Raw genomic sequence first — 24,680 nt, 5'->3', positions numbered from 1 at the left:
TGCCAGCGGCTATAGCTGCCAGAGGTTATCATTGTATACTCCTGGCAGGAAAGGCCCCCTTCCCCCCCTCCCTGGTGAGTGAACACTATAGTTCCTTGATCAGGATTCCCCCATTAACACTGACTGTGTTGACGGGGGAATCTAGCGATTTTCTTTCCTGCATTCATGGGTATAAAAATCACATTATCTATGGCTTTCTTCTCTCCTTTCCTCTAATAATCTGCTCTGCTGGAGGACTACTTTCTCTATATAATTCTCCTCTCCTTAAATACTCTGCACTGCTGGAGGACTCTGCCCTTTCCTCTATCTAACTCTCCTCTCCTGAAATACTCTGCACTGCTGATTGATGTTGACCCTTCCTCTATCTAACTCTCCTAAATTACTCAGCCCTGCTGGAGAACTCTGCTCCTTCCTCTGTTATCTCTACATTGTATATTATAAGCCGTACTCTGTGTAATGTGACTTCTACGCAGTAATTACATGCGGTGTGATACATTTAGACAGGAGGTGTTAATCCCGCCAGACAGAATCTCACAGACACATCCGATGAGTTTTTGTTTACGGAGAAATATCTGGAATTTGTCTCTGTGCTGCGGAGTTCCACTGCTGACATGATGGAGAGTTTCTCTGCGCTCTGTAATATGGATTTATAGAGGAACTCCAGCAAGAAGCTACTCTAAAGGAACAATATACTGTAATTACAGGTGTGGGAAATGTATTTAATTCTGTCCGGCCATTCCTGTGATTTACACAATGCTCCTTTATTCTTCTTCTGGTGAAGCCAGTCCTTTGTTGATTTGGATGTATGCTTTGGGTCGTTATGCTGAAAGATGAAGTTTCTCTTCATGTTAAGATTTCTAGCAGAAGCCTGAAGGTTTTGCACCAGTATTGACTGGTATTTGGAACTGTTCATAATTCCCTCTACCTTGTCTAAGGTCCCTGTACCAGCTGAAGAAAAACAGCCCCAAAGCATGATGCTGCCACCACCATGCTTCACTGTGGGTATGGTGTTCTTTTGGGGATGTGCAGTGTTATTTTTGTGCCAAACATATCTTTTGGAATTATGGCCAAAAAGTTCAACCATGGTTTCATCAGACCAGAACACATTTTCCCACATGCTTTTGGGAGACTTCAGATGTGTTTTTGCAAAATTTAGTCGGGCTTGGATGTTTTCTTCGTAAGAAAAGTCTTCCGTTTCGCCACTCTACCCCATAGCCCAGACATATGAAGAATACAGGAGACTGTTGTCACATGTACCACACAGCCAGTACTTCCAAGATATTCCTGCAGCTTCTTTAAAGCTACGTTCACATGTGGGTGTAGCGGATCACAGGCAGAATCACCGCGATCCGGAAATCATTGCAAATCGCGGGACGCCTGTGCGATGCCCGTGATTTGCAATGGCACCCCAAACGCTGTGCGATGTTGCCGCGATTTCCGCCTGCCGAATCCTGGTAACATCGCGCAAACAGAATCACGGGACGCATGGCACCCAAAAAAGGTACAAGCGCTTCTGCTGTGCATCATGCGTTCCGCGATTCTGTTTGCACAATGTTACCGCGATTCGGCAGGCGGAAATCGCGGCAACCTCGCACAGCGTTGGGGGTGCCATTGCAAATCACGGGCATCGCACAGGTGTCCTGCGATTTGCAATGATTTCCAGATCGCGGGCAGAATCGCGGTGATTCTGCCCGTGATCCGCTACGCCCACATGTGAACATAGCCTAAAGGAGATGCACAGTCTGAGTGCAGTTCGTTTTGCACTCCTGTGACCTGTTTTAAGCAGAGAGTGGGCTAAAGTCCGCTCTCTGCTGACGTCACAGAAGCCAGTCCAGGCACCGCGTCATCACGGCCACAGAGTCCGGATCCATCCATATGCCTGAACTGGCACCCAGCTCAGCCTCTCAGCAAGCTGCTGAGAGCCTGAGCCGGCCGCTCCCACCCTTCCACTGCCCAGTGCTCCAATGAGCGAGGGGGAGGCAAAGCAGAGAGCTGGGACTGACAGTCACCAGCTCTCTGCTTGGGGAGCTGTCAGAACGAAGCGATTGCCGATCACTCACTACTTTACATTGTAGCAAAGTGTCATTTCTTCAGTGTTGTCACATGAAATGGTATTTACAAAAAAGTGAGGGGTGTACTCACTTTTATGGGATACTCTGTATATATATTTATGTATATATATATATATATATATATAGTATATATATTCCATTTATAGAAGAGGGAGGGGGCAGGGCAGCCCAACATGCCCTTTAGAATGAAGAAAAGAAAAACTCCAATAATTTAGAATGATTGAAAACATATTGAACAATTCACTTTTATTCATCATTTTAATTATTATATAATTTAAACATAATCAATTATTGTATAGTAATCTTTATTTTAAAACTTATTGAACTGGATCTGTCATCAGATATACATTTCCATATATGTTTTCATACTCTGTATTGCATCAGTGTAACACTTCCAGGTATTTATTACCCCTCATAAAGATCACAGGACTCACCCTGACTAATCCGGATGTGAGATGATGCAATCATATACTGTAAATCCTGGTGTCCAGAGCTGCTGTTAGAAATTACGGGGCCCCGTACAGCCAACCTGGCAGGGCCCCCCAAATATATCAAGACATTATTTTCACTAAAAATACACTAAAATAATTATTATTGGACACAAACATAACAGAGAACCTGTGTGAATGTGAATTAGCCATTTTTTAATAGTTTTTTACATTTAAAAATATATATATATATTTATATTTAGAAATGTTTGCAATTATTTTATTTTACAATTTATTAAAATGATTCATTACAATCTTTAAAGATTATTATTATTATTTTTTTACAATTAATTTTTTTTGCAGGACAGGGAAGCCTGCAGCGCTGCAGGAGGGGGATTGGCACAGCGAAAGGGGGGCACAGGGGGGGGGGGGATCAGAAGCAGGCAAAGCAGGGAGGGGGGATCAATGTCAGAGAAGTAATTACAGGAAAGATGCCCTGTGTCTGTGTCTCTCCCTGCAGCAGCTGACAGCTGGCAGGAGGGGAAGAAAATGGCTTTCAGCTGCTGCAGAGAGCCGCACAGGACTCCCTTCTGTAATTGCCCCTCTGCGGGACCACACCGATTGCCCGTGTTGTTGTGGTCCCCCCTGTGTGCCTGGGCCCCCTACAGGAGCACTGGTGGTCCTCCCCTATCATTGGCCCTTCTGGTGTCTGTAAAGTTTCTAGCTGTGTTCACAAATGTCTGACACAGATTAGCCCCCTGCTGCGGGCTCTCACCTGGTGACTTGCTACAAAGTTACATAGTTGCAGTCTGAGGGAGTCACCGAGGAAGTGGTGGAAATAGAAAATCACCTCCCAGTTGGTTCTCAGATGCACTTTGAAAGGTCACTGTGCTTTAATTACAGCGGGATAGGAAGGACGTCTGTCAACAATGCGATTAATAAGGCGCTGATTTCCCCGCACAATGAGTCTTTGTCTATAGGAAACAATCGTCCTCCGCACCTGCATGGAGTGACACGTCCCCGAATTACCTGAGATCTGTGTATGTGCTTTGGGTTTATGCAAGATTTTCTGATGATGTATGGCTACATAACATAATGGAGACACTTAAAGTGGACCTGTCAGTAATTCTAGAAATCTGTATGGATGAAGTCCGGGCATGTCATGATATATGAGAACAATGTATGTGTTCAGAAAACCTTCATCATTTACCGTTAAAAAGCCATCCTTGACCTCCAGTCGGTGACTTTGTCTAGGCTGAGATCATTGATGAGGAAGTCAGTTTACACATGGGACTTTTCGGGTATCTTTGGTACATATCAATAACAAGGACTGTAATATTTAAAAATACATTTTTATTGACAAATATTAACCCCTTGGCGCCGACATAACACAAATATGTGGCCCCACAGGACTAGGCTTTTTTTTTCATGGGGCCGCATATTTGCGCATCTCCCTTTGTGCTGAGAGCACGATGCACAGCATGCTCCAAGCACAGAGACCATGGTCTAACCAAGAGCCCCGGGCCCTGTTCCAACGATCGGGACCCGAAACATCTGATTCCGGGTCACCTGATCACTGTGATAGCCTCTGATTGGCTTTCAGAGTGATCTGTCACTGTGGAGCCCGCCCCTGTGTTTTCTGTCTCTGTAAATGGACTAGTGCACATATGTCAAACACAAGGCCCACGTGACATATCCGGCCCACCAAGCCTTTTCATGTGGCCCCTGCACCCAGGCTTGTAACCTCCCGAACCCTGCACTCTGTGCGTAGCGCACTCCCCAACCCTGCACTTTGTGCGTTGCACACTTCCCAACCCTGCATTCTGTGCGTAGCGCACTCCCCAACCCTGCACTTTGTGCGTTGCGCACTCCCCAACCCTGCACTCTGTGCGTAGCGCACTCCCCAACCCTGCACTCTGTGCGTAGCGCACTCCCCAACCCTGGACTCTGTGCGTTGCGCACTCCCTAACCCTGCACTCTGTGCGTTGCGCACTCCCTAGCCCTGCACTCTGTGCATTGCGCACTCCCCAACCCTGCATGTAGCGCACTCCCCAACCCTGCACTCTGTGCGTTGCGCAGTCCCTAACCCTGCACTCTGTGCGTTGCGCACTCCCCAACCCTGCACGTAGCGCACTCCAGAACCCTGCACTCTTGTACGTAGCGCACCACAGATACAACTGGCCCTTAGAAGGCAACCATACTGCTGATGTGGCCCCTAATGCAATTGAGTTTGACACCCCTGGGCTAGATAGATACATTGTATCTTTCTCTGTCCTTGCAGAGAGAGAGAGAAAAAAAAAGTGTGTCAAAAATAATAATAAATAATAATTAAAATAAAAGATTAAAGAAATACCTAGATCAAGGTTTGATCTAGGTCGGTGCCAGGGTTAGTGTTTGGGTCAAGATCAAAGTCAGGGTCAATATTTTATGGACAGGATCTTCTTCTTTTTTTTGTTAATAGTATCAGTCAGTGTCGGTGTGTTTTAGGTAGGATTAAAAAAAAGCAAAATGTGCACTATTGTTTCTGGGCTGTACTACAGGTACAAACAACAATTAACTAACTGACACCAAGAGAAAAATGGTGACGGGGAGGGACCTCAGCTGATTGGCAGACTGTGTGCTGTGTGAGGGGGGCATGTCCTTTCCTTCCAGTCAGCTGTCAGAGCTCCCCTCACTGAGCTCTGCAGGGTGTAGCTTCAACCTTCAGCCTTTTTTCTGATGTCTCAGGCAGGCTTTATAATTCAGCACTTCACTGGGTGTATGTAAGTTTACACCCACTGTAAAAAAAAACAATTTTAATGAAAAAATATGAATAAAATCGTATTATTCTTATTTAAAATGAGGATACCTGTTCCGGTGACAACTGTCTGACATCTTCCTCACTTCCTGTTGTGTCACAAAGTAGATAATTTTCAGGCAGATGAATCAATGTTGAGCTCTTCTATAATTGTATGCCTGTATCATGTTGTTTTATTTCTGACTGTCCTCTGGGATTGCCGATGTCTTTGGGAAGATATCCTTTCTGTCTGTGATTTTGAAAGGTTTTCCTCTGTACAGGAAGTGGTTTAATCGTTTCCCCTCTCGCTCTCTTTCAGTTGCCCACTCCCAGGACCCCGGGCAGCCTGCCGAGAAGCCGGTCATCCGCTGCCATAAGTGTGGAGAACCATGTAAGGGGGAGGTCCTCCGAGTCCAGTCCAAACACTTCCACATCAAATGCTTCATATGCAAAGGTGAGAACCAGCCTCTTATGTTTCTGTATCTGCTATCATTGTCATCTTCAGGAGCTTCTATAATGGGAGGGGCACTCCAGCAAAAACTGATGCTTCAGTGTTTGGAAGATCCTAAAAAGTTACACACCCCCGACAAGAGGGGTGCCCACCATCCCTGCACTGAGTTTCTAGGTCTGCATTAGGCCCCTTTCACACTTGTGTCACTTGTCCTGTGGCTTGGGACTGCAAAGTTGCATGACAAGTTGTTCCCCATGATCTCCAATGAGTATCCTTTATATATGTGTGACTTCAAGATGCAGCGACTTCAGAGTAGTCCCTGCACTACTTTGGTCCGACTTTGATGAGATTTGAGGTCCATAGACCTCAAAATTACACAGGCATTGACCAATGATCCACTGGGAAGCTGAATCTGGTCTCACTTTTTCATCTCTTGAATGGGAAGAGATGCCTAATAATAGCAGCCCAGGGGCAAAAGCACGCCCTCTGACGAAGTCCTATGACGATACGCGTAAGGGCGTGACCACGCGGCTCACGTTACCAACTGTGGACTGTCCATCACCGCCTCTGCATCGGGAGACCGGCGATCCGGTGAGAGACGCGGTTGATTCATTTTATGCAGGCTATTGTTTTTTTAAATGTAAGTGCATAGCATTAAGGGGTTTTTTTTGTGTATGGATCAATAAAAGTTGTTACGTTTTACACTATGAGCGATCCTTCACCTTTTTGCATGTATATGGTCTCTGCTGAAACAATCCATCCAGGGAGTACTGTATTTTCGGCTATTTGACAATAGAGAATCTATGAGGAATAGTGATCCTTAAAGAGGTTGTAAACCCATGAAACTTTTTTTTTTTTGCTGCAACCTGAAAGAGAAACACATAATGAGCTAGTATGCATAGTATCACATATCACATATTAGCTCATTATGAAATACTTACCTAAGAACGAGCCCCCGCCGTGCCGCCCGCTCACCTGTATGTCCAGTCGCCCGTCTTCCGGGATCGCGGCATCCGGCCATCTGATTGGCCGGAGCCGCGGTGACGTCACTCCCACGCACGCGCGCGGGAGCCGACGGTCACGACACGGGGCTCTGAAGAAACGGCACCAGCGGCTGTTCCTTCAGAGCGCATGCACCAGTGACGTCACTGGCTGCATATAAGGTAAATATTTCCTAAACAGTGCATGTTTAGGAGATATTTACAGTACCTATAGGTAAAAGTGTCAGAGGAGGGTTTACTTCCTCTTTAACCGCTTGCCGACCGCCGCAAGTAGATTTACTGCGGTGGTCAGCCCCTGCCAGGCAGAGTGACGTTAATTAACGTCACTAGCCTGGGAGGGTCTGGGGAGTGAGCGCGCCCGCGGAGGCGCGCTCCCGCTCCCGCGCGGTCACGGACCCCCCCGCGCGTGTGACCAGCGGACCCGATGTCCGCCGGCCACTCGGCGATCGTCGGGGGAGAGGGAGAATGTCAGGCAGCTTGTGTAAACAAGCTGCCTGTCATTCTCCTCGCTGTAAAGACACTGATCACTCGGATCTAGTATGTAGATCCGTTGATCAGTGTCCTTACAGCTAGAGCCACAGCCAATCACAGTAGAAACCACGCCCCTAGGGACACACACAGCCCCTCCCTCCCAAATAAAGTTAACCCCTTCATGCCAGTGTATTTTTACAGTAACAGTGCATATGTATAGCACTGATTACTGTAGAAATGTCACTGGTAACCCCAAAAGTGTCAAAAATGTCAGTCAAGGGTCCGATCTGTCCGCCGCAATGTCGCAGTACCGCAAAAAAAATCGCAGATCGCCGCCATTACGCGTTAAAAAAAAAAACAACAAAAATGACAAAAATCTTTCCCTTTGTTAGTAAATGCGATAACTTTTGCGCAAACCAATCAAAATACGCTTTTTGCGATTTTTTTACCAAACATAGGTAGGATAAAACAAATTGGCCAAAAATTTTAAAAAATTTTGATTTTTACATTTTTTTTGGGGGGAATTTCATATAAAAAAATGTGAAAAATATTGCTATTTTTGCAAAATTGTCGCTCTTTTTTTGTTTATAGCGCGTGATCAAAAAATCGCACAGGTGATCAAATACCACCAAAAGAAAGCTCTGTTTGTGGGAAAAAAAGGACGTCAAATTCGTTTAGGTACAGCGTCGCACGACCGCGCAATTGTCCATTAAAGTCACGCAGTGCCGAATCGCAAAATACCCCCTGGTCTTTTAGCAGGAAAATCCTCCGGGGCTTAAGTGGTTAATAGCCATTCGTATGGAGGAGGATTACACCAGGAGATCTGTGCCAGTTACCTGTATTAAGAGATATATGGCCTTGTGAATCTGCATTGTGGTGAGTGCATTTCTTAAGGGGAGAAGGTCTCACAAGGTATGGAGACAGCTGTATGTCCTACCTCTTCGGTCTTCTTGAGATTGTTTCACCATGGCATTGATCCTTATCTGGTGTCATCTCTGGATATGGACCTATCCCATATATGGACCACTTTATAAATTGTTACCTACTAGCGCTGCTAATGCTGATTTCTCTGTGGGTCATCTAACATAATTATTTTTATGCCTAATAATATGCTTAGGAACACAAGATCTATATCAGTTAGTGAAACTGCAATCAAATGACATACCAGATGGTACATGACACCAGCTAAGCTGCATACTATATATACTGCAGTTTCTCCAACCTGTTTTGTGGCTGCCCGGACTCTAGCTCCTTTATTCACATCTTTTGGAGCTGTAAGCACCTTCAGCCACAAAATCGACCCAAATAGCGGGCAGTGTTGGGGTAGTTACTCAAAAAATGTAACTAGTTACTTCTGTAAATTGTAATGAGATTACGTTACTAGTTACTGCATTTGAAAAGTAACTTCACTACTTATTACTTTACTCTCCTCTTTCTTAACTGACCGTGTAGAAGAAGATACATGACACTCTTTCTGCATGGAGTTTATTGTATAAACACAGGCTTTGGGAAACATGAGAACAAAACCTGAAAAAACAGAATAAAACATAAAGTGCAACAAAAAGTCATAAACTTCATCCCTCTCTATTCTTTGAAATAACGATTGTATCGCACGGCTTGGGTAACGCAGGAAAGCGCGTTCCTATAGCCTAGTAAAGTAGTGTAGTTACTTCCTATAGCCTATTAAAGTAGTGTAGTTACCAATATTAGTATTGTAACTAGTTACATTACTTCGTTACCAAAAAAAGTAATGTAGTTACTGTAATCAGTTACTTTGTAATTAGTTACCCCCAACACTGATAGCGGGTCGCCCCATAACATTACCGATGCAAATGTGTCTCCTTTTTAACACAATTCCTGATCTTCCCGTTCCCTGTGAAAGATTGATACACACTCCTTTTGTATCCATCCATTGGGTAACCACATTAAACTGGCGTTCCTCCTCTATCTATTGGTCACATAGTGTTAGCCAGGATGGAGATGATTAAACTTTCTAAACGTATCCACCATACATTGTACGACCCGATGCATCTCTTTCACAGGAAATGGGATAACTGGGATAACCCCTTTTTATAACCCATAATCGTTCCCTACTTATTTCATGAAGTTGTTTTCCAGTTTCGGTACTTCGGGCTCTTTCACACGGGCACTCCGTATGTCCGCAAATCATCCTATTTTTTTGCAGATGATTTACGGACATAATGTAAGTCTATGGCATTGCGGAATACCATCCGCTGACATCCGATTTCCTTCCTTTCAGTTCTGTTCCGTTTTTTGGAACGGAACAGAACCCTTTTTTTCCTCCGTTCAAAAAATGGAAAGGAAGGAAAATCGGATGTCAGCGGTGTCATCCGCTGACATCCGCAATGCCCATAGACTTACATTATGTCCGTATATCATCCGCAAACGGATGGGATGATATGCGGACATACGGAACGGATGACACAAGTGTCATCCGCTCCGTGAAAAAATAAATAAATAAAAGTGCCGGAGCGGATCGCAATGCGGTCCGCTCCGTGTGAAAGAGCCCTTACTGTTAACTTAGTGTAACCGGTCTCCCTTTCAGGTCATACAAGTAGGAAAGGGGCCTTAAACTGCGTTTTTGTTCTTGGGTTTAGTTATTTTCTTTAAGAAGGAGAAAATAACAAGTTGTGTGACAACTGCTATAGTAGCAATTATGATTGTGTCAAATGTGTTACAATCCTTGGGGGGGGGGGGGGGGGGTGATCGAGAAGAATCTGGGAGTTCTAGTTATTCATTGGGAACTCTGCATCTGGTGGAAAAGGATTTTTACCTTTTATATACTGAAAGGCTTCTTAACAGTGAGAGCTGTGAAAATGTGAAATAGACATCCTGACAAACTCATTCTAGCCTACTTCATTTAATATTTAAAATACCTGCATGTATTCCTAAACACAGAGATTATAATTGGTTTTTAACATATAGAAGTAATAACACCTGTGATTGTGAATCCAGGGAATATCTAATTACCTTAGGGCAGGGGTCTCCAAACTTTCTAAAAAAAGGGCCAGTTTATTGTCCTTCAGACTTTGGGGGGGGGGGATGGGGGCAGACTGTGGCCAGTGGGAGTGAACAATGCCCTATTTTTGGTATTAGAAATAGTGCCCCATCATTGGTATCAGTGGGAAGAATAATGCCCCATTGTTGCAATCAGTGGAAGGAATAGTTTCCTTGCATTGGTATCAGTGGGAGGAATAATGCCCCATTGTTGGTGTCAGTGGAAGGAATAGTGCCCCATTGCTGGTGTCAGTGGAAGGAATAGTGCCCGATTGTTGGTGTCAGTGGAAGGAATAGTGCCCCATTGTTGGTGTCAGTGGAAGGAATAGTGCCCCATTGCTGGTGTCAGTGGAAGGAATAGTGCCCCATTGCTGGTGTCAGTGGAAGGAATAGTGCCCGATTGTTGGTATCAGTGGGAGGAATAATGCCCCATTGTTGGTGTCAGTGGAAGGAATAGTGCCCCATTGCTGGTATCAGTGGAAGCAATAGTGCCTCATCATTAATGTCAGTGGAAGGAATATTTCCCCAAGGGCAGGATAATGGCAAGCAACGAGCCCCATCTGGATCCTAGGCGGAAGTTTAGAGACCACTTCCCAATGGTCCTTGAGGTACTATTTCATCCAGGCATACCAAAAAGGAGGCATAAATCCCCCCACTCACAATAATGAAGGGGCACAAATCCCCCACTAACACCAATAAACGAGCACAATTCCTCCCAATGACACCAAGGAACGGGCACAATTTCTCCCAATGACACCAGTGATGAGGCACAATTTCTCCCAATGATGGGCAGAACTTATCCCTGGGCAGATGAGGAGGTCCCACTGGTGGCTTGGTGGGCTAGCATTTCAAATGTCTTGGTGAAATCTATTACTCTTTTTGGTGTGGAAAAACGTGGCTTCAGTCACTTTTGAAAGCCTAACAGGGTTTTTTTTTAGTCACAATGATACACAAAAAGCAACCAAAGATTACATGTATCTCCAGACTAGTAACGGTCCATACAGAAATTAGAACCTTCAGGCTGAAACCAGCCCTCTGTACTATAAAGCAGCTTCATGCAACAACTGCTATTTCAGTTGAGCCACCAGACACCCTGCAATATCTATCGGCAGAAACTTCTATCCAGTTCTCGAAGATGCTCTTTAGCAGTGAAATTCTTTCCCCTGAGACTCCCAACAAGGCTCCAGTATTACTGCTCTTGGATTTACTCTCGAGCAAAGCAGTGCAACCCCATTAGGCCCTTGACCTAGGCTCACACTTGGCTTCATCTTCCACAGGCAGCCTCTTTTGGTAACAGCCCAGGAGGCAAGAACTTAAGTCCTAGACGTAGGCCCACACATGGTTTCACTGTCCCCTGACAGCAGGTCTGGGAGTCAGAGGCCTCAACACAACCACCTCCCCTGGTAACAGGGGGCAAAGACAAAAGACCTAGGCCTACACTTGGCTTCACTGTCCCCAGGCAGCAGGCTTTGGAGGCAGAGGCCCTACACAGCCTTCTCTCCTGGTAACAGCCCAGGGGCAATAGACAAAAGACCATAAGTCCTAGACCTAGGTCCACACTTTGCTTCATCGTCCCTAGGCAGCAGGCTTGGGAGGCAGAGGCCCCTACATAGCATTCTCTCCTGGTAACAGCCCAGGGGGCAAAGACAAAAGACCTTAAGTACCAGCCACTTACTTGGCTTTACCATCCCCAGGCAGCAGGCTTTGGAGGCAGAGGCCCTACGCAGCCTTCTCTCTTGGTAACAGCCCAGGGGCAAAAGACAAAAGACCATAAGTCTTAGACCTAGATCCACACTTTGCTTCACCGTCCCCAAGCTGTAGGCTTGCTCTATCTACTAGGAACAATACCCTGCAAGGAAGAAAACAGTAGTGTATGCTTAGGTGAAACCCAATGAAAGCAGAAGTAGAACAATTCAAGCTCAAGCTGACTTCAGCCTAGCTGCAAAACTGAATTAAAGCTAGGGACGTCTCTGCTTAGGGCAGAGTCCCTACAAAAACTATATAAATATATCTCCAAAGGTATTAGAAATACATCCAACCCAATTCAGTCCTCAGATCTTCAACCATTACTGATAAGGCTGGGTACTATCTTTCCTCAGCTCCCAACTGACATTTCAGCATTTTGGTGACGTGGATTGTAGTTGATATGGAAGGTGAAATAAAGGTGGATTTTAGGGTACAATGGACTTTAAATGACCCCTGAGGTGTATGGAAGCTCCATCCACCTATCCTAGACCTGTTCTTGTGCCAGAAAACGCTCCAGTAATGTCATATATTCCAAAGGGGACCTTTCTACTGTTGCTGCTTTTACATACAGTATATATACAGCTGACAAAATGAATTATTATTTCCAAACATTGTGTGTAAATATGTCATTGTATCCTAGTTCTGTATGCCCCCCCCCCCAGAGTATCCCTTTAAATGCTCTGTAAGGCAGCATGTGAATCCAGGCATCCTAAAACTGGTTGGGAATGTTGCCTGTCCGCTCTCTGTATGAAGCCGCAGTGTTTGTTCAGATTATGGTCACAAGAGGTGATAACAATATCTTCATTATGAAGTGAGCTTCCATCAATCTCCTGCATACTGCAGGGAGGATGTCAACTCACCTCACATATAATCACTGCACCCTGAGTATTACTGATATCCGCTATACTTTATTTGTCCATATATTCATTTTGATGGTGTATATAGTGTCTATAGGTTGCTATGTGCTGCACTGTGCATGGTTGTCAGTTGACGATAAGAAAGGGTAAACCTAGCCAGAACCTGCCAAAGGGGCTACCGCACCATGTGTAAATCTTTATTACAGCTCCTTATAACTAAATGTTAGTGATTCCTTGTGTTTTCATTGCACAAAAATATTGGAAAAAAACAGATGTGTTTTTCATGCACTCCTATTGAAGTCAATGGGGCTAAATCTTACCTAGCCTGTTAGTTTAACTATACTTCTACCTGACTATACTTCTGCCTGACTATACTTCTACCTGACTATACTTCTACCTGACTATACTTCTGCCTGACTATACTTCTACCTGACTATACTTCTGCCTGACTATACTTCTACCTGACTCTACTTCTACCTGACTATACTTCTGCCTGACTATACTTCTGCCTTACTATACTTCTGCCTGACTATACTTCTACCTGACTATACTTCTACCTGACTATACTTCTGCCTGACTATACTTCTGCCTGACTATACTTCTACCTGACTATACTTCTACCTGACTATACTTCTGCCTGACTATACTTCTGCCTGACTATACTTCTGCCTGACTATACTTCTGCCTGACTATACTTCTGCCTGACTATACTTCTACCTGACTATACTTCTGCCTGACTATACTTCTGCCTGACTATACTTCTACCTGACTATACTTCTGCCTGACTATACTTCTGCCTGACTATACTTCTACCTGACTATACTTCTACCTGACTATACTTCTACCTGACTATACTTCTACCTGACTATTCTACCTAACTATAATTCTACCTGACTATACTTCTACCTGACTATACTTCTACCTGACTATACTTCTACCTGACTATACTTCTACCTGACTATACTTCTGCCTCATGACCAGAAAAGGATAAAAACAACAGGATTTTTGGGGGGAAAAATAAATATTTTTTGATAGACAGTGCACATGGCAAACCAGACCTCATCCAGTTAGGGCTTATATCTACCTTGTCACAGGCAGATCGAAAGGAGAATGTACAGATGGTGGGGAGATGTGAATGTACAGACAGTGGGGAGATGTGAATGTATAGACGGTGGGGAGATGTGAATGTATAGACAGTCGGGAGATGTGAATGTACAGACGGTGGGGAGATGTAAATGTATAGATGGTGGGGAGATGTAAAAGTATAGACGATGGGGAGATGTGAATGTATAGACGGTGGGGAGATGTGAATGTATAGACAGTCGGGAGATGTGAATGTATAGACGGTGGGGAGATATGAATGTACAGACGGTGGAGAGATGTGAATGTACAGATGGTGGAGAGATGTGAATGTATAGACGGTGGGGAGATGTGAATGTATAGACGGTGGGGAGATGTGAATGTATAGACAGTCGGGAGATGTGAATGTACAGACGGTGGGGAGATATGAATGTACAGACGGTGGGGAGATGTGAATGTACAGACGGTGGAGAGATGTGAATGTATAGACAGTGGGGAGATGTGAATGTACAGACAGTGGGGAGATGTGAATGTACAGACAGTGGGGAGATGTGAATGTACAGACGGTGGGGAGATGTGAATGTATAGACGGTGGGGAGATGTGAATGTATAGACTGTGGGGAGATGTAAATGTATAGACGGGGGGGGAGATGTGAATGTACAGACGGTGGAAAGATGTGAAAGTACAAACTGTGGGGAGATGTGAATGTACAGATGGTGGAGAGATGTGGATGGTGAGGCGTCCCCTTCGGTCGGACGTGCTTATATATTTCTCTCTATCTCTCCTGGTTGTTACATTCCTGGCCCGTCATGTGTCTGTACCGGGAGAAGCTGCGCTCTTCCTCTAGGCTGTCCCCTCCATACACACAATAACATTCCAATCACAAGAATCTTTATCGCTGTCTAAGAGGTCCTCATTGTGCGCCTATTCTGGGACATACCTCAAAAAAGCGTTTGCATCATCCCCAGAAGGAGAGATCCTTGTGTCCGTTGTGTGACAATAATTCTATTAAGACATTCCTGGTCAGACCAGAGAGCAGCTGATAAGAGGCCAACACAAAGATTCTGGAAGAAGTTTTCTCTGTGCTGAGCACTTCACGCTGGAACTGGAGGAAGAGACTTCATTCTTCGTTCAGGGAGAAGGTCAGTGAAGACGTCCACTAATAATTAGGCTTAAACAATCTCTTAAAACCTCAATATCCTTTTTCTATTTTTTTTTTATTATTATTATTATAGTTTTGGATGGTTTGCCATCTGTGTCCGGTTTGAGAGAGTTCCCTTTACTTATTGTCTCAGAGACAAAACAGGAAGTGAGAACAAATCTCTCCAACATGAAGGACATCTCCTTAGACAGTTGTCCCCATTGGAAGACTCCCCCTCTATTTATGGTGACAACTGTAAAATTGTAGGTTTTCTCTTGACTTACAGTCCCAGTGACAATGGTCACCAGGACAGATAGAGGGGTGACATCTCACCAACGTGGGACACTGACAGCAATGCAAACCCAACAGAGGCTCTAACCCCTCACCAGGGCCATCTTGAATATTGATTATACCCTGGGCAAACATTTTCTTGGGCCCTCTTGAATCCACTTATCAACTATTTGTGGGCAGTGCGTGCTCAAGGGGCTGCTTTGGGCCCCACAACAATGACTGGACCTGGGGCAGCAGCCCCTTTTGCCCTGTGTTAAAAGACAGCCCTGCCCCTCACCACTGCATCCAAAGCAAAAACAAAGATTTTGGCTTTAGATACACTTCAACTAAAAGGTGCAAAGTGCAATAACCCAAGGTAACCAAACCCCAATCATTTTTTTTTATTGACCCCAGTGCTTCAAACGTAGGAAAGGATTGGCTGCATTGTGTGCATTTTTTTTTAAAGCCGGTCTAGCAGTTGATTGTATGAGACTTTTTTTTTTATCTTGTAAATGCAGAATAAAAACCTGAAAAGTTGGAGCTTTCATATAGTTGATGGAGTTTGGAACAATGACTATTCTTGATTGTGTGCTGTGGGTTGTTGCACTTTGTATTTTAGTATAGTGAGCTGCACACATCTTCACTACAGACAAATAGAGGGATTTTGTCAAAATTGATCTAGCTCCAAAATGATTGATTTTCCCAGATGCAGGCGCTGCTTAGGCAGTCTGAGAAAAGAAAGAAAAAATGTGGGTGTATTTAGATGTTTAGTTAATATAATTTCACTTTTACTTATTTTTTTATTGGCTGTTTTTTTTTTTTTTTTTTTGTGAAAAAAAAACTGAAAATAGTGAGGGGCCATTTATTTTTTGGTAGATATTTAAAGCTCCTTGTTCCCTTAAAAGCTAAAATAAATCAATAATTCATTTTGCATTCTTCACTGACTCCAATTAGTTAAAATAAAATGCAAAACATGATGTCAAAATTGATCAATTTTCATCAGAATTTTTTGAACAATAAAAACTCTCAATTTCTTTTATCTCTAGCCTTTGTTTAACACACATGTATTTTGTACTTATTTTTTATTTATTTAGGATGCATTTCAGAATTTTTTTTTTTTAAAACTTCTAAAAAAATCTATCACTGAGCAAAAAAATCAAATTCTGAAAACTAAAAAAAAACAAACAAACAAAAAAAACACATTGACCCACATTTATTCTGTGCATTGTGCTTAAAAATTACTGTGACTTTTTAGAATGGTCATTAAAGCAGTATTAAACCCAAAAGCCAACATTTATATTGTTGCAGCTTACCAGGTCCTAGATGTGATGGCTGCATTCATTGTTTTCACCTGGTAATCTGGGCAGTAAGAGCCGGTTCACATTAGCGCGACTTGTCAGGCGACTTGTCAGCCTGACAAGTCGCGCTCCCTCGCGGTCCATTGACCGCTACAGGACCCGTTCTAATAGGAGCGACACAAGTCGCTCCGACTTAGAAAAAGGGTCCTGTACTACTTTGGGGCGACCTCGGAGTGACTTGCATAGACTTCCATTATGTGAAGTCCCTGCAAGTCGCTCCGAAATCGTGGTGCAATGTAATGCACAAGTCGCCCCCGAAGTAGTAAGGAGTCGTGTCGCGCTAATGTGAACCGGCTCTTAGTCTATTGTTTTTAAACAGAGCAAGCTGTCCTTCAGATGTAGCAGTTAGAGTGCTGAGACAAACATTTAACACTAACAAGGGCGTTGACAATAATCATATTTTATTTATGTAAAACCTTTTTTTCCCAAAAGAAAATAAAAAGCTGTTTGCTGTAACTGCTTATAAAGTATTAGCTGGAGTTTGGCTTCAATTTGTTAGTGTATCTGAATCTGCTAGTACTTTTAACACTCCCCTCCGCCCATACTGACAATGATGCCATCCAAAGGTGCCCCCTGTGCTCCTTCATCCAGAGTGAGTGGGGGGCGCTGTAATACAGGAGGTGTGTTACTTGTGACATCACCAGGTGAAAACAGAGGGAAAAAGTCTAAAAAAGAAAATGACTGCAGACACCACATCTAATTATTGGAAAACTGCAATATAATACATTTTGGGTTTTGGGCTTATTACCCCTTTAACTTTGGGGTTCCTATACTAGCATTCTTAAAGAATAAGCTCACCTTTGGGAACATATTACATGCTCCAACCATTTTTGGGGTGGAACATGTAACGTGTTCCCAATGCTGGCGCTGTTTGCCGTTCCCTCCTCTCCCTGTGGCAGCAGTACAGGGAGAAGTTCACCGTACTAGCTGTCACTTTTTGAAAACAGCTCCGCCCACACGGCCGCATCATTCATTCCCACAGCCCTCTGTGTGAATGAACTACAAGTCAGACATCCTTTGCAGCTGTCAGCTTGTAGTTTTTCATGAACTACCACGGTGCTGTTGAGCACTTTCTAAACAAAGGGCCAGTTTACTGTCGTTCAGATTAAGGGGGGGGCGAACAAATAGTCGAAAAGTGCTCCATCGTTAGTGTCACTGGGAGAAACAGTGCCCAATTGTTGGTGTCAGTGGAAGGAATTATGTCCCATTGTTGGTGTCAGTGGAAGGAATTATGTCCCATTGTTGGTGTCAGTGGAAGGAGTTATGTCCCATTGTTGGTGTCAGTGGAAGGAATTATGTCCCATTGTTGGTGTCAGTGGAAGGAATTATGTCCCATTGTTGGTGTCAGTGGAAGGAGTTATGTCCCATTGTTGGTGTCCTTGGAAGGAATTATGTCCCATTGTTGGTGTCAGTGGAAGGAATTATGTCCCATTGTTGGTGTCAGTGGAAGGAGTTATGTCCCATTGTTGGTGTCAGTGGAAGGAATTATGTCCCATTGTTGGTGTCAGTGGAAGGAGTTATGTCCCATTGTTGGTGTACGTGGAAGGAATTATGTCCCATTGTTGGTGTCCTTGGAAGGAATTATGTCCCATTGTTGGTGTCAGTGGAAGGAGTTATGTCCCATTGTTGGTGTCAGTGGAAGGAATTATGTCCCATTGTTGGTGTCAGTGGAAGGAATTATGTCCCATTGTTGGTGTCAGTGGAAGGAGTTATGTCCCATTGTTGGTGTACGTGGAAGGAATTATGTCCCATTGTTGGTGTCCTTGGAAGGAATTATGTCCCATTGTTGGTGTCAGTGGGAGGAATTATGTCCCATTGTTGGTGTCCGTGGAAGGAATTATGTCCCATTGTTCGTGTTCGTGGAAGGAATTATGTCCCATTGTTTGTGTCAATGGAAGGAATTATGTCCCATTGTTGGTTTCTGTGGAAGGAATTATGTCCCATTGTTGGTGTCTGTGGAAGGAATTATGTCCCATTGTTGGTGTCTGTGGAAGGAATTATGTCCCATTGTTGGTGTCTGTGGAAGGAATTATGTCCCATTGTTGGTGTCAGTGGAAGGAATAGTGTCCTATTGTTGGTGTCAGGGATGAGAATAATTCCTCAAGGGCCAGGTAAAGGCACGCAATGGGCTGCAATTTAGTGACAACTGGGGTAGACAGTTCATACTGACAAGTCTGCATGAGACCTGTGATTTGCTGATTGCGGGTGCAATGCTTTCCAGGCTCCTAAAAAATAAAAGTAAATGGACATTTTTTTACCTGAACAAAATGTGTATTTATCAATTTTTTTTTCAAATATTTTATTTTACCTGTAAAAGAGGCAATTCCATGTTACCAAGTCATTAGTACATAATACATAAATAATGGCTCAATAATCCAGCTAGTGTAATCAAAGAAACAGTTAAATGAGAATTTTGAAATTTCAATAAATCAGCAAAGTAAACTCTTCATCAATCCCTAACTGAGCCTGGGATTGGCCATTTGAGGAAATACACAGGACTACCCAATCCATTTTTACCTTTCTTATACATAGGGAAAGAGGAAGGAGCAAAAAAAAAAAAAAAAAGGGGGGGGGGAGGATGATTGGAAGGAAGGGTTGAGATGGTATGGTAGATCAGTTCGATTAAAGCATAAAATAAGCAGAAGCGACTGCCAGAGGGATAGGTTGCGATTCAAACAAGAGCAGCCCCTTCCTCAGAACAGATAAACATATTCCACAAACTCCAGGCTTCAGAATACTTTTCCTGTTTGCGTTGTGCTGTGAGGATGAAGTCTTCCATCTTATTTATTTCCTCCACTTTATGAAGCCAAAGACTGATAGTCGGTGGTCGTGGTCGGTGCTCTTCCAATAAGCAGAGTTGTATAAAGTACTCGAAACCCATACTTGAGTAAAAGTACAAGTGCTCGATCAAAAAGTGACTTGAGTAGAAGTACTAAAGTATTCAACATTTTTTGTACTTAAGTATTGCAAGTAGTTTTTTTTTAAATTTTGCTACTCAAGTACTGAAAGTAAAAGTACAAGTACTGTGTTATGTAGTTATTAAAGAAAGAGAAATTTAGTTTATTAAAGTTATTAAAGTTAAAGTTATTAAAGAAAGAAGTCAAAAGAAGTACACATGACATTATACACATGTTTTGAGCTTCATGAAACCTGCCATCTACTGTTCTGGCAGTGGTAATTTTTATAATAGTAACGAGTAACTATGCAGCACAAAAAAAAAAAAAATCGGAGTAGAAGTATTGAAATCATCGAAAAAATGTAGTGAAGTAAAAGTGGAAGTAGGAGAAAAAAATTCTACTCTAGGAAAGTACAGATACCGCCTTTCGGTACTTAAGTACAGTAGTGAAGTAGTTCTACTTAGTTACTATACATCTCTGCCAATAAGGGGGACACAGGATTTGGCAGCATTCAGAAGGTGACGTACAAATAATTTTTTATACGTTTTTTCTGGAATCCTCGAGACATGTAGTAAGAAGGCGGGATCGTCGTGGACCTCAGTGAACTTTTGGATAATTCTCTGAACTTCTTTTCAAAAGTATTTAAGTTTAAGGCAGGACTTAAAGACATGGAGTAATGTTCCTCGTTCCTCCTGACATCTCCAACAATGGTCAGTAGTAGTGGGAAAGAATTTATGAAGTAGGTAGGGGGTGTGAACTGGCCCTAAAAAAAAATATTTCTCAATAGCTACAAAGGAAACAAATCCACTATGTGTGCACCAAATGTCTCTGCAAACCCAGTTCTTACCTCGTAAAAAGTAGCAGTGAAATCATCACTGTGCTGTATAGAGCAGAGAACAGAACTGTGGGAGGGGCCCAGTAGGCTCCACCCACTACAGGCATCCTGCAGAAAGGGGGTGGAGACAAGACCAGTCACCCTGCAGAAGGAGAGAGAGCAGCAGTGATCAGTCTTTATTACAGGAAAAGTCTCACACTGGATTACTGCACAGATCTGGAAGAAATACACAAAGCACACCGAGATTGAAGGAAGAATGCACAGGATGAATGGATTTAGATAAGATTTGATTATCTTAGCGTTTCCCTTTAGGAGAAACTTGTATATTTATCCAGTATTTTGGGTTTTTCATTTCAACCGGAATCTCTCCATGTCCTCATTCCGCTCACTGCCCCAGGAATGTGAAGTCTGCTTTGTGAAGGACGATTAGGACAAAAGGACTCCATCTAAATATATCCACTGATAAAGGACTCAGAATAGTCCATCTTGTCCCCAAGGGGGGGGGCAGAGTGTGACATGCCAGGAATGTGCTGGACACAACTTTGGAGAGACACGAAGGAGCAGATAATGGACTGACACTCGAAGTAACGTTTCCATTATATTGATGGACAGGACGGGATGGGGAATCAGTTACTGAACTAAAAGACTTGAAGTACAGTAATACTAAATGCACAATGCTTAATTTACATTGTGCCTTCTATTTCTGTATATGGATGATGGCACTGGAATTATTTTAATAAAAAAAACATTTATAGTGGAGTTCCACCCGATTTTGTGTTTATTAACCACTTTACCACTGGAGGATTTTGCTGTCTTACGTCTGGGCCACTTTTTGAGATTCGGCGCTGTGCAACTTTAACTGACAATTGCGCGGTCGTGCGACGCCGTACCCAAACAAAATTTACGTCCTTTTTTTCCCACAAACAGAGCTTTCTTTTGGTGGTATTTCATCACCTGTGCGATTTTTCCTTTTTGCGCTATAAAAAAAAAATGCGTAAATTTTGAAAAAATAACAATATATTTCACATTTGTTTATATGAAATTCCCCCCCAAAAAAAAATCTAGATTTTTTTAACATTTTAGGCCAATTTGTTTTCTGCTACCTATGTTTGGTAAAAAAAATCACAATAAGCGTATTTTGATTGGTTTGCGCAAAAGTTATTGCGTTTACTAACTAAGGGAAAGATTTCTGTCATTTTTGGTGTTTTTTTTTTTTTAACGAGTAATGGCGGCGATCTACGATTTTTTTTTTTGCAGGACTGCGACATTGCGGCGGACAGATCGGACCCTTGACTGACATTTTTGACACTTTTGGGGGTACCAGTGACATTACTGCAGTAATCTGTGCTATATATATGCACTGTTACTGTAAAAATGACACTGGCAGGGAAGGGGTTAACTGTATTGGAGAGGGAGGGGTTAAGTGTGTCCTAGGGGCGTGCTTCTAACTGTGATGGGACATGGCTACTACTGTAAAAACAGAGATCAATGGTCCTACATAGTAGAACCGTCTGATCTCCATTTTTACACAGGGGAGAATGACAGGAGGCTTGTTTACATCAGCCGCCTGCATTTCTCCCTCTCTACTGATGATCGCCGTGTGACCGGCGGACATCGGTTCCGCCGGTCACACGCACTGACTCCTTAGTGAACCAGCCGGGGCGGGCACGCGCCTCAGCGGGCGCACGCTCGCCCGCTATTGGCTCACAAGCCAGTGATAGGCTAGTGACGTATATATACGTCACTTTGCCTGGCCGGGGCTGACCGCCGCAGTATATGTACTTGCGGCGGTCGGCAAGCGGTTAATAAACACACACTCACCTGTCCCACGATCCAGCGATGCAGCCGGCTAGAGCCTCGGTTCTCTCCCGGCATCTCTAGTGTAGGATCCCGGCTGTGACAGCTTGCGGCTTCACAGCCGGGTGCGCACTGCGCATGCGCAAGTGCTGCTGCGTGTGCTGAGTTGATAGGCAAACTTCTGGGACCTGTGACATGTCTAAGAAGATTGCAGGGAGGGAGGGGGAGAGGAGAACTTCTGCTCGAGCCGTCTAGGCGGCCCGAGCGGAAGTGGGAGCGGGTACCTGTCAAATCTAGGTACCCTCTCCCCCCCCAATAAAAAAATCTCAGGGGGTCAGGAGGCCTTAAAGCAGAAGTTTCATTTTTGGGTGGAACTCAGCTTTAAGTACCGCTTTCCTAATCATTATACACAATATATTATCAAAAGTATTGGGACGCCTGGCTTTACATACACATTAATTTTAATGGCATCCCAGTTTTAGTCCGTAGGGTTCAATATTGAGTTGGCCCACCCTTAGCAGCTATAACAGCTTCAACTCTTCTGGGAAGGCTGTCCACAAGGTTTAGGAGTGTGTCTATGGGAATGTTTGACCATTCTAGAGGCGCATTTGTGAGGTCAGGCACTGATGTATGACAAGAAGGTCTGGTTCGCAGTCTGCACACTAATTCATTCCAAAGGTGTTCTATCAGGTTGAGGTCAGGACTCTGTGCAGGCCAGTCAAGTTCCTCCACCCCAAACTCACTCATCCATGTCTTTATGGACCTTGCTTTGTGTACTGGTGCGCAGTCATGTTGGAACAGGAAGGGGCCATCTCCAAACTGTTCCCACAAAGTTAGAAGCATGAAATTGTTCAACATGTCTTGGTATGCTGACACCCTAGGAATTCCCTTCACAGGAACTAAGAGGCCAAGCCCAACCCCTGAAAAAAAAACAGCACCAATATCCCCCTTCCACCAAATGATTTGGACCAGTGCACAAAGCAAGGTCCACAAAGACATGAATGAGCGAGTTTGGGGTGGAGGAAGTTGACTGGCCTGCACAGAGTCCTGACCTCAACCTGATTGAACACCTTTGGGATGAATTAGAGCAGAGACTGCAAGCCAGTCCTTTTCGTCCAACATCAGGGCCTGACCTTACACATGCACATCTGGAAGAATGGTCAAACATTCCCATAGACACACTCCTAAACCTTGTCGACAGCCTTCCCAGAAGAGTTGAAGCTGTTATAGCTGCAAAGGGTGGGCCAACTCAATATTGAACCCTACGGACTAAGACTGGGATGCCATTAAAGGGGTGTGTATACATGCGGATGTGGGGCTGAAAATTCCTTAGCAGCTTACCATTGGCTCTGTGCAACTTCCAAGTGAGATAGCTCAGGTTGGTCTGAACAAGGATCCGAACGCGCCTAAGCTCATCCCAACCAGTGATCCGACCTAAGACTGGGATGCCATTAAAGTTCATGTGCGTGTAAAGGCAGGTGTCCCAATACTTTTGATAATATAGTGTACATCTGTCACATGACCCAGCTGTTTCCTAGCCTGTCTGCAGGGAAACATAAGCAGGAGGAGCTTCTAGTCCTCTGCTGCTGGTTACATGTTAAAAAAAAAAAAAAAACCTTTGAAACAGAGTAATACATATTTAAAGCGGAGTTCTGGCAACAAAATCGACATAATCGATTTTGGGCCATCCGCTTGCTCTTGGTCACCTGAAAAACAAATGGATAGTTTTTTTTTTTTGGTCACTTACCTTGTTATTGAAGAAAATATACTCACCTTTCTTCCACTTCCTCCCTCTGCGGCCGCGGCCCGCGCCATCACTTCCTCCATGCATTGATTCCTGGCAGCGCTCCCAGGAATCAATGCGCCTGCACCGGCCCCGCTCGTCACTTTCGGTGCGGGCGCTCATTCCCTGCTAAACAGCTTCTAGGCATGCCCAGAAGCTGTGGAGGGATGATGCGCCCGCACCAGAAGTGACGAGCGGGGCCGGCTAGTATACGACTGATTGTTGTCCTATGGACAGAGTCTCCCACCTCAGCTGTAGATCTCTGCATTTCATCCAGAGTGATTATGGGCCTCTTGGCTGCATCTCTGATCAGTCTTCTCCTTGTATGAGCTGAAAGTTTAGAGGGACGGCCAGGTCTTCGTAGATTTGCAGTGGTCTGATACTCCTTCCATTTCAATATTATCGCTTGCACAGTGCTCCTTGGGATGTTTAAAGCTTGGGAAATCTTTTTGTATCCAAATCCGGCTTTAAACTTCTCCACAACAGCATCTCGGACCTGCCTGGTGTGTTCCTTGTTCTTCATGATGCTCTCTGCGCTTTAAATGGACCTCTGAGACTATCACAGTGCAGGTGCATTTATACGGAGACTTGATTACACACAGGTGGATTCTATTTATCATCATTAGTCATTTAGGTCAACATTGGATCATTCAGAGATCCTCACTGAACTTCTGGAGAGAGTTTGCTGCACTGAAAGT

At 44.0% G+C, this 24,680-nt stretch overlaps 1 protein-coding gene across 1 annotated transcript in view; it reads left to right on the top strand.

The window, feature by feature from the left end:
- ABLIM1 (actin binding LIM protein 1) overlaps window positions 1-24,680 on the top strand; it is a 415,530-nt gene that overhangs the window by 95,170 nt on the left and 295,680 nt on the right. Inside the window, exon 2 of the mRNA XM_082267949.1 lies at window positions 5,596-5,730. Within this exon, the coding sequence (XP_082124075.1) occupies window positions 5,596-5,730 (135 nt within the window). The remainder of the gene's footprint in view (window positions 1-5,595; window positions 5,731-24,680) is intronic.

Source organism: Pelophylax lessonae, assembly GCF_965119305.1.
Source record: "Pelophylax lessonae genome assembly, chromosome: 9".
Lineage (NCBI taxonomy): Eukaryota > Metazoa > Chordata > Amphibia > Anura > Ranidae > Pelophylax > Pelophylax lessonae.
The sequence above is the reverse complement of the archived record's forward strand: the minus strand, read 5'-3'. Positions and strand labels throughout refer to the sequence as shown.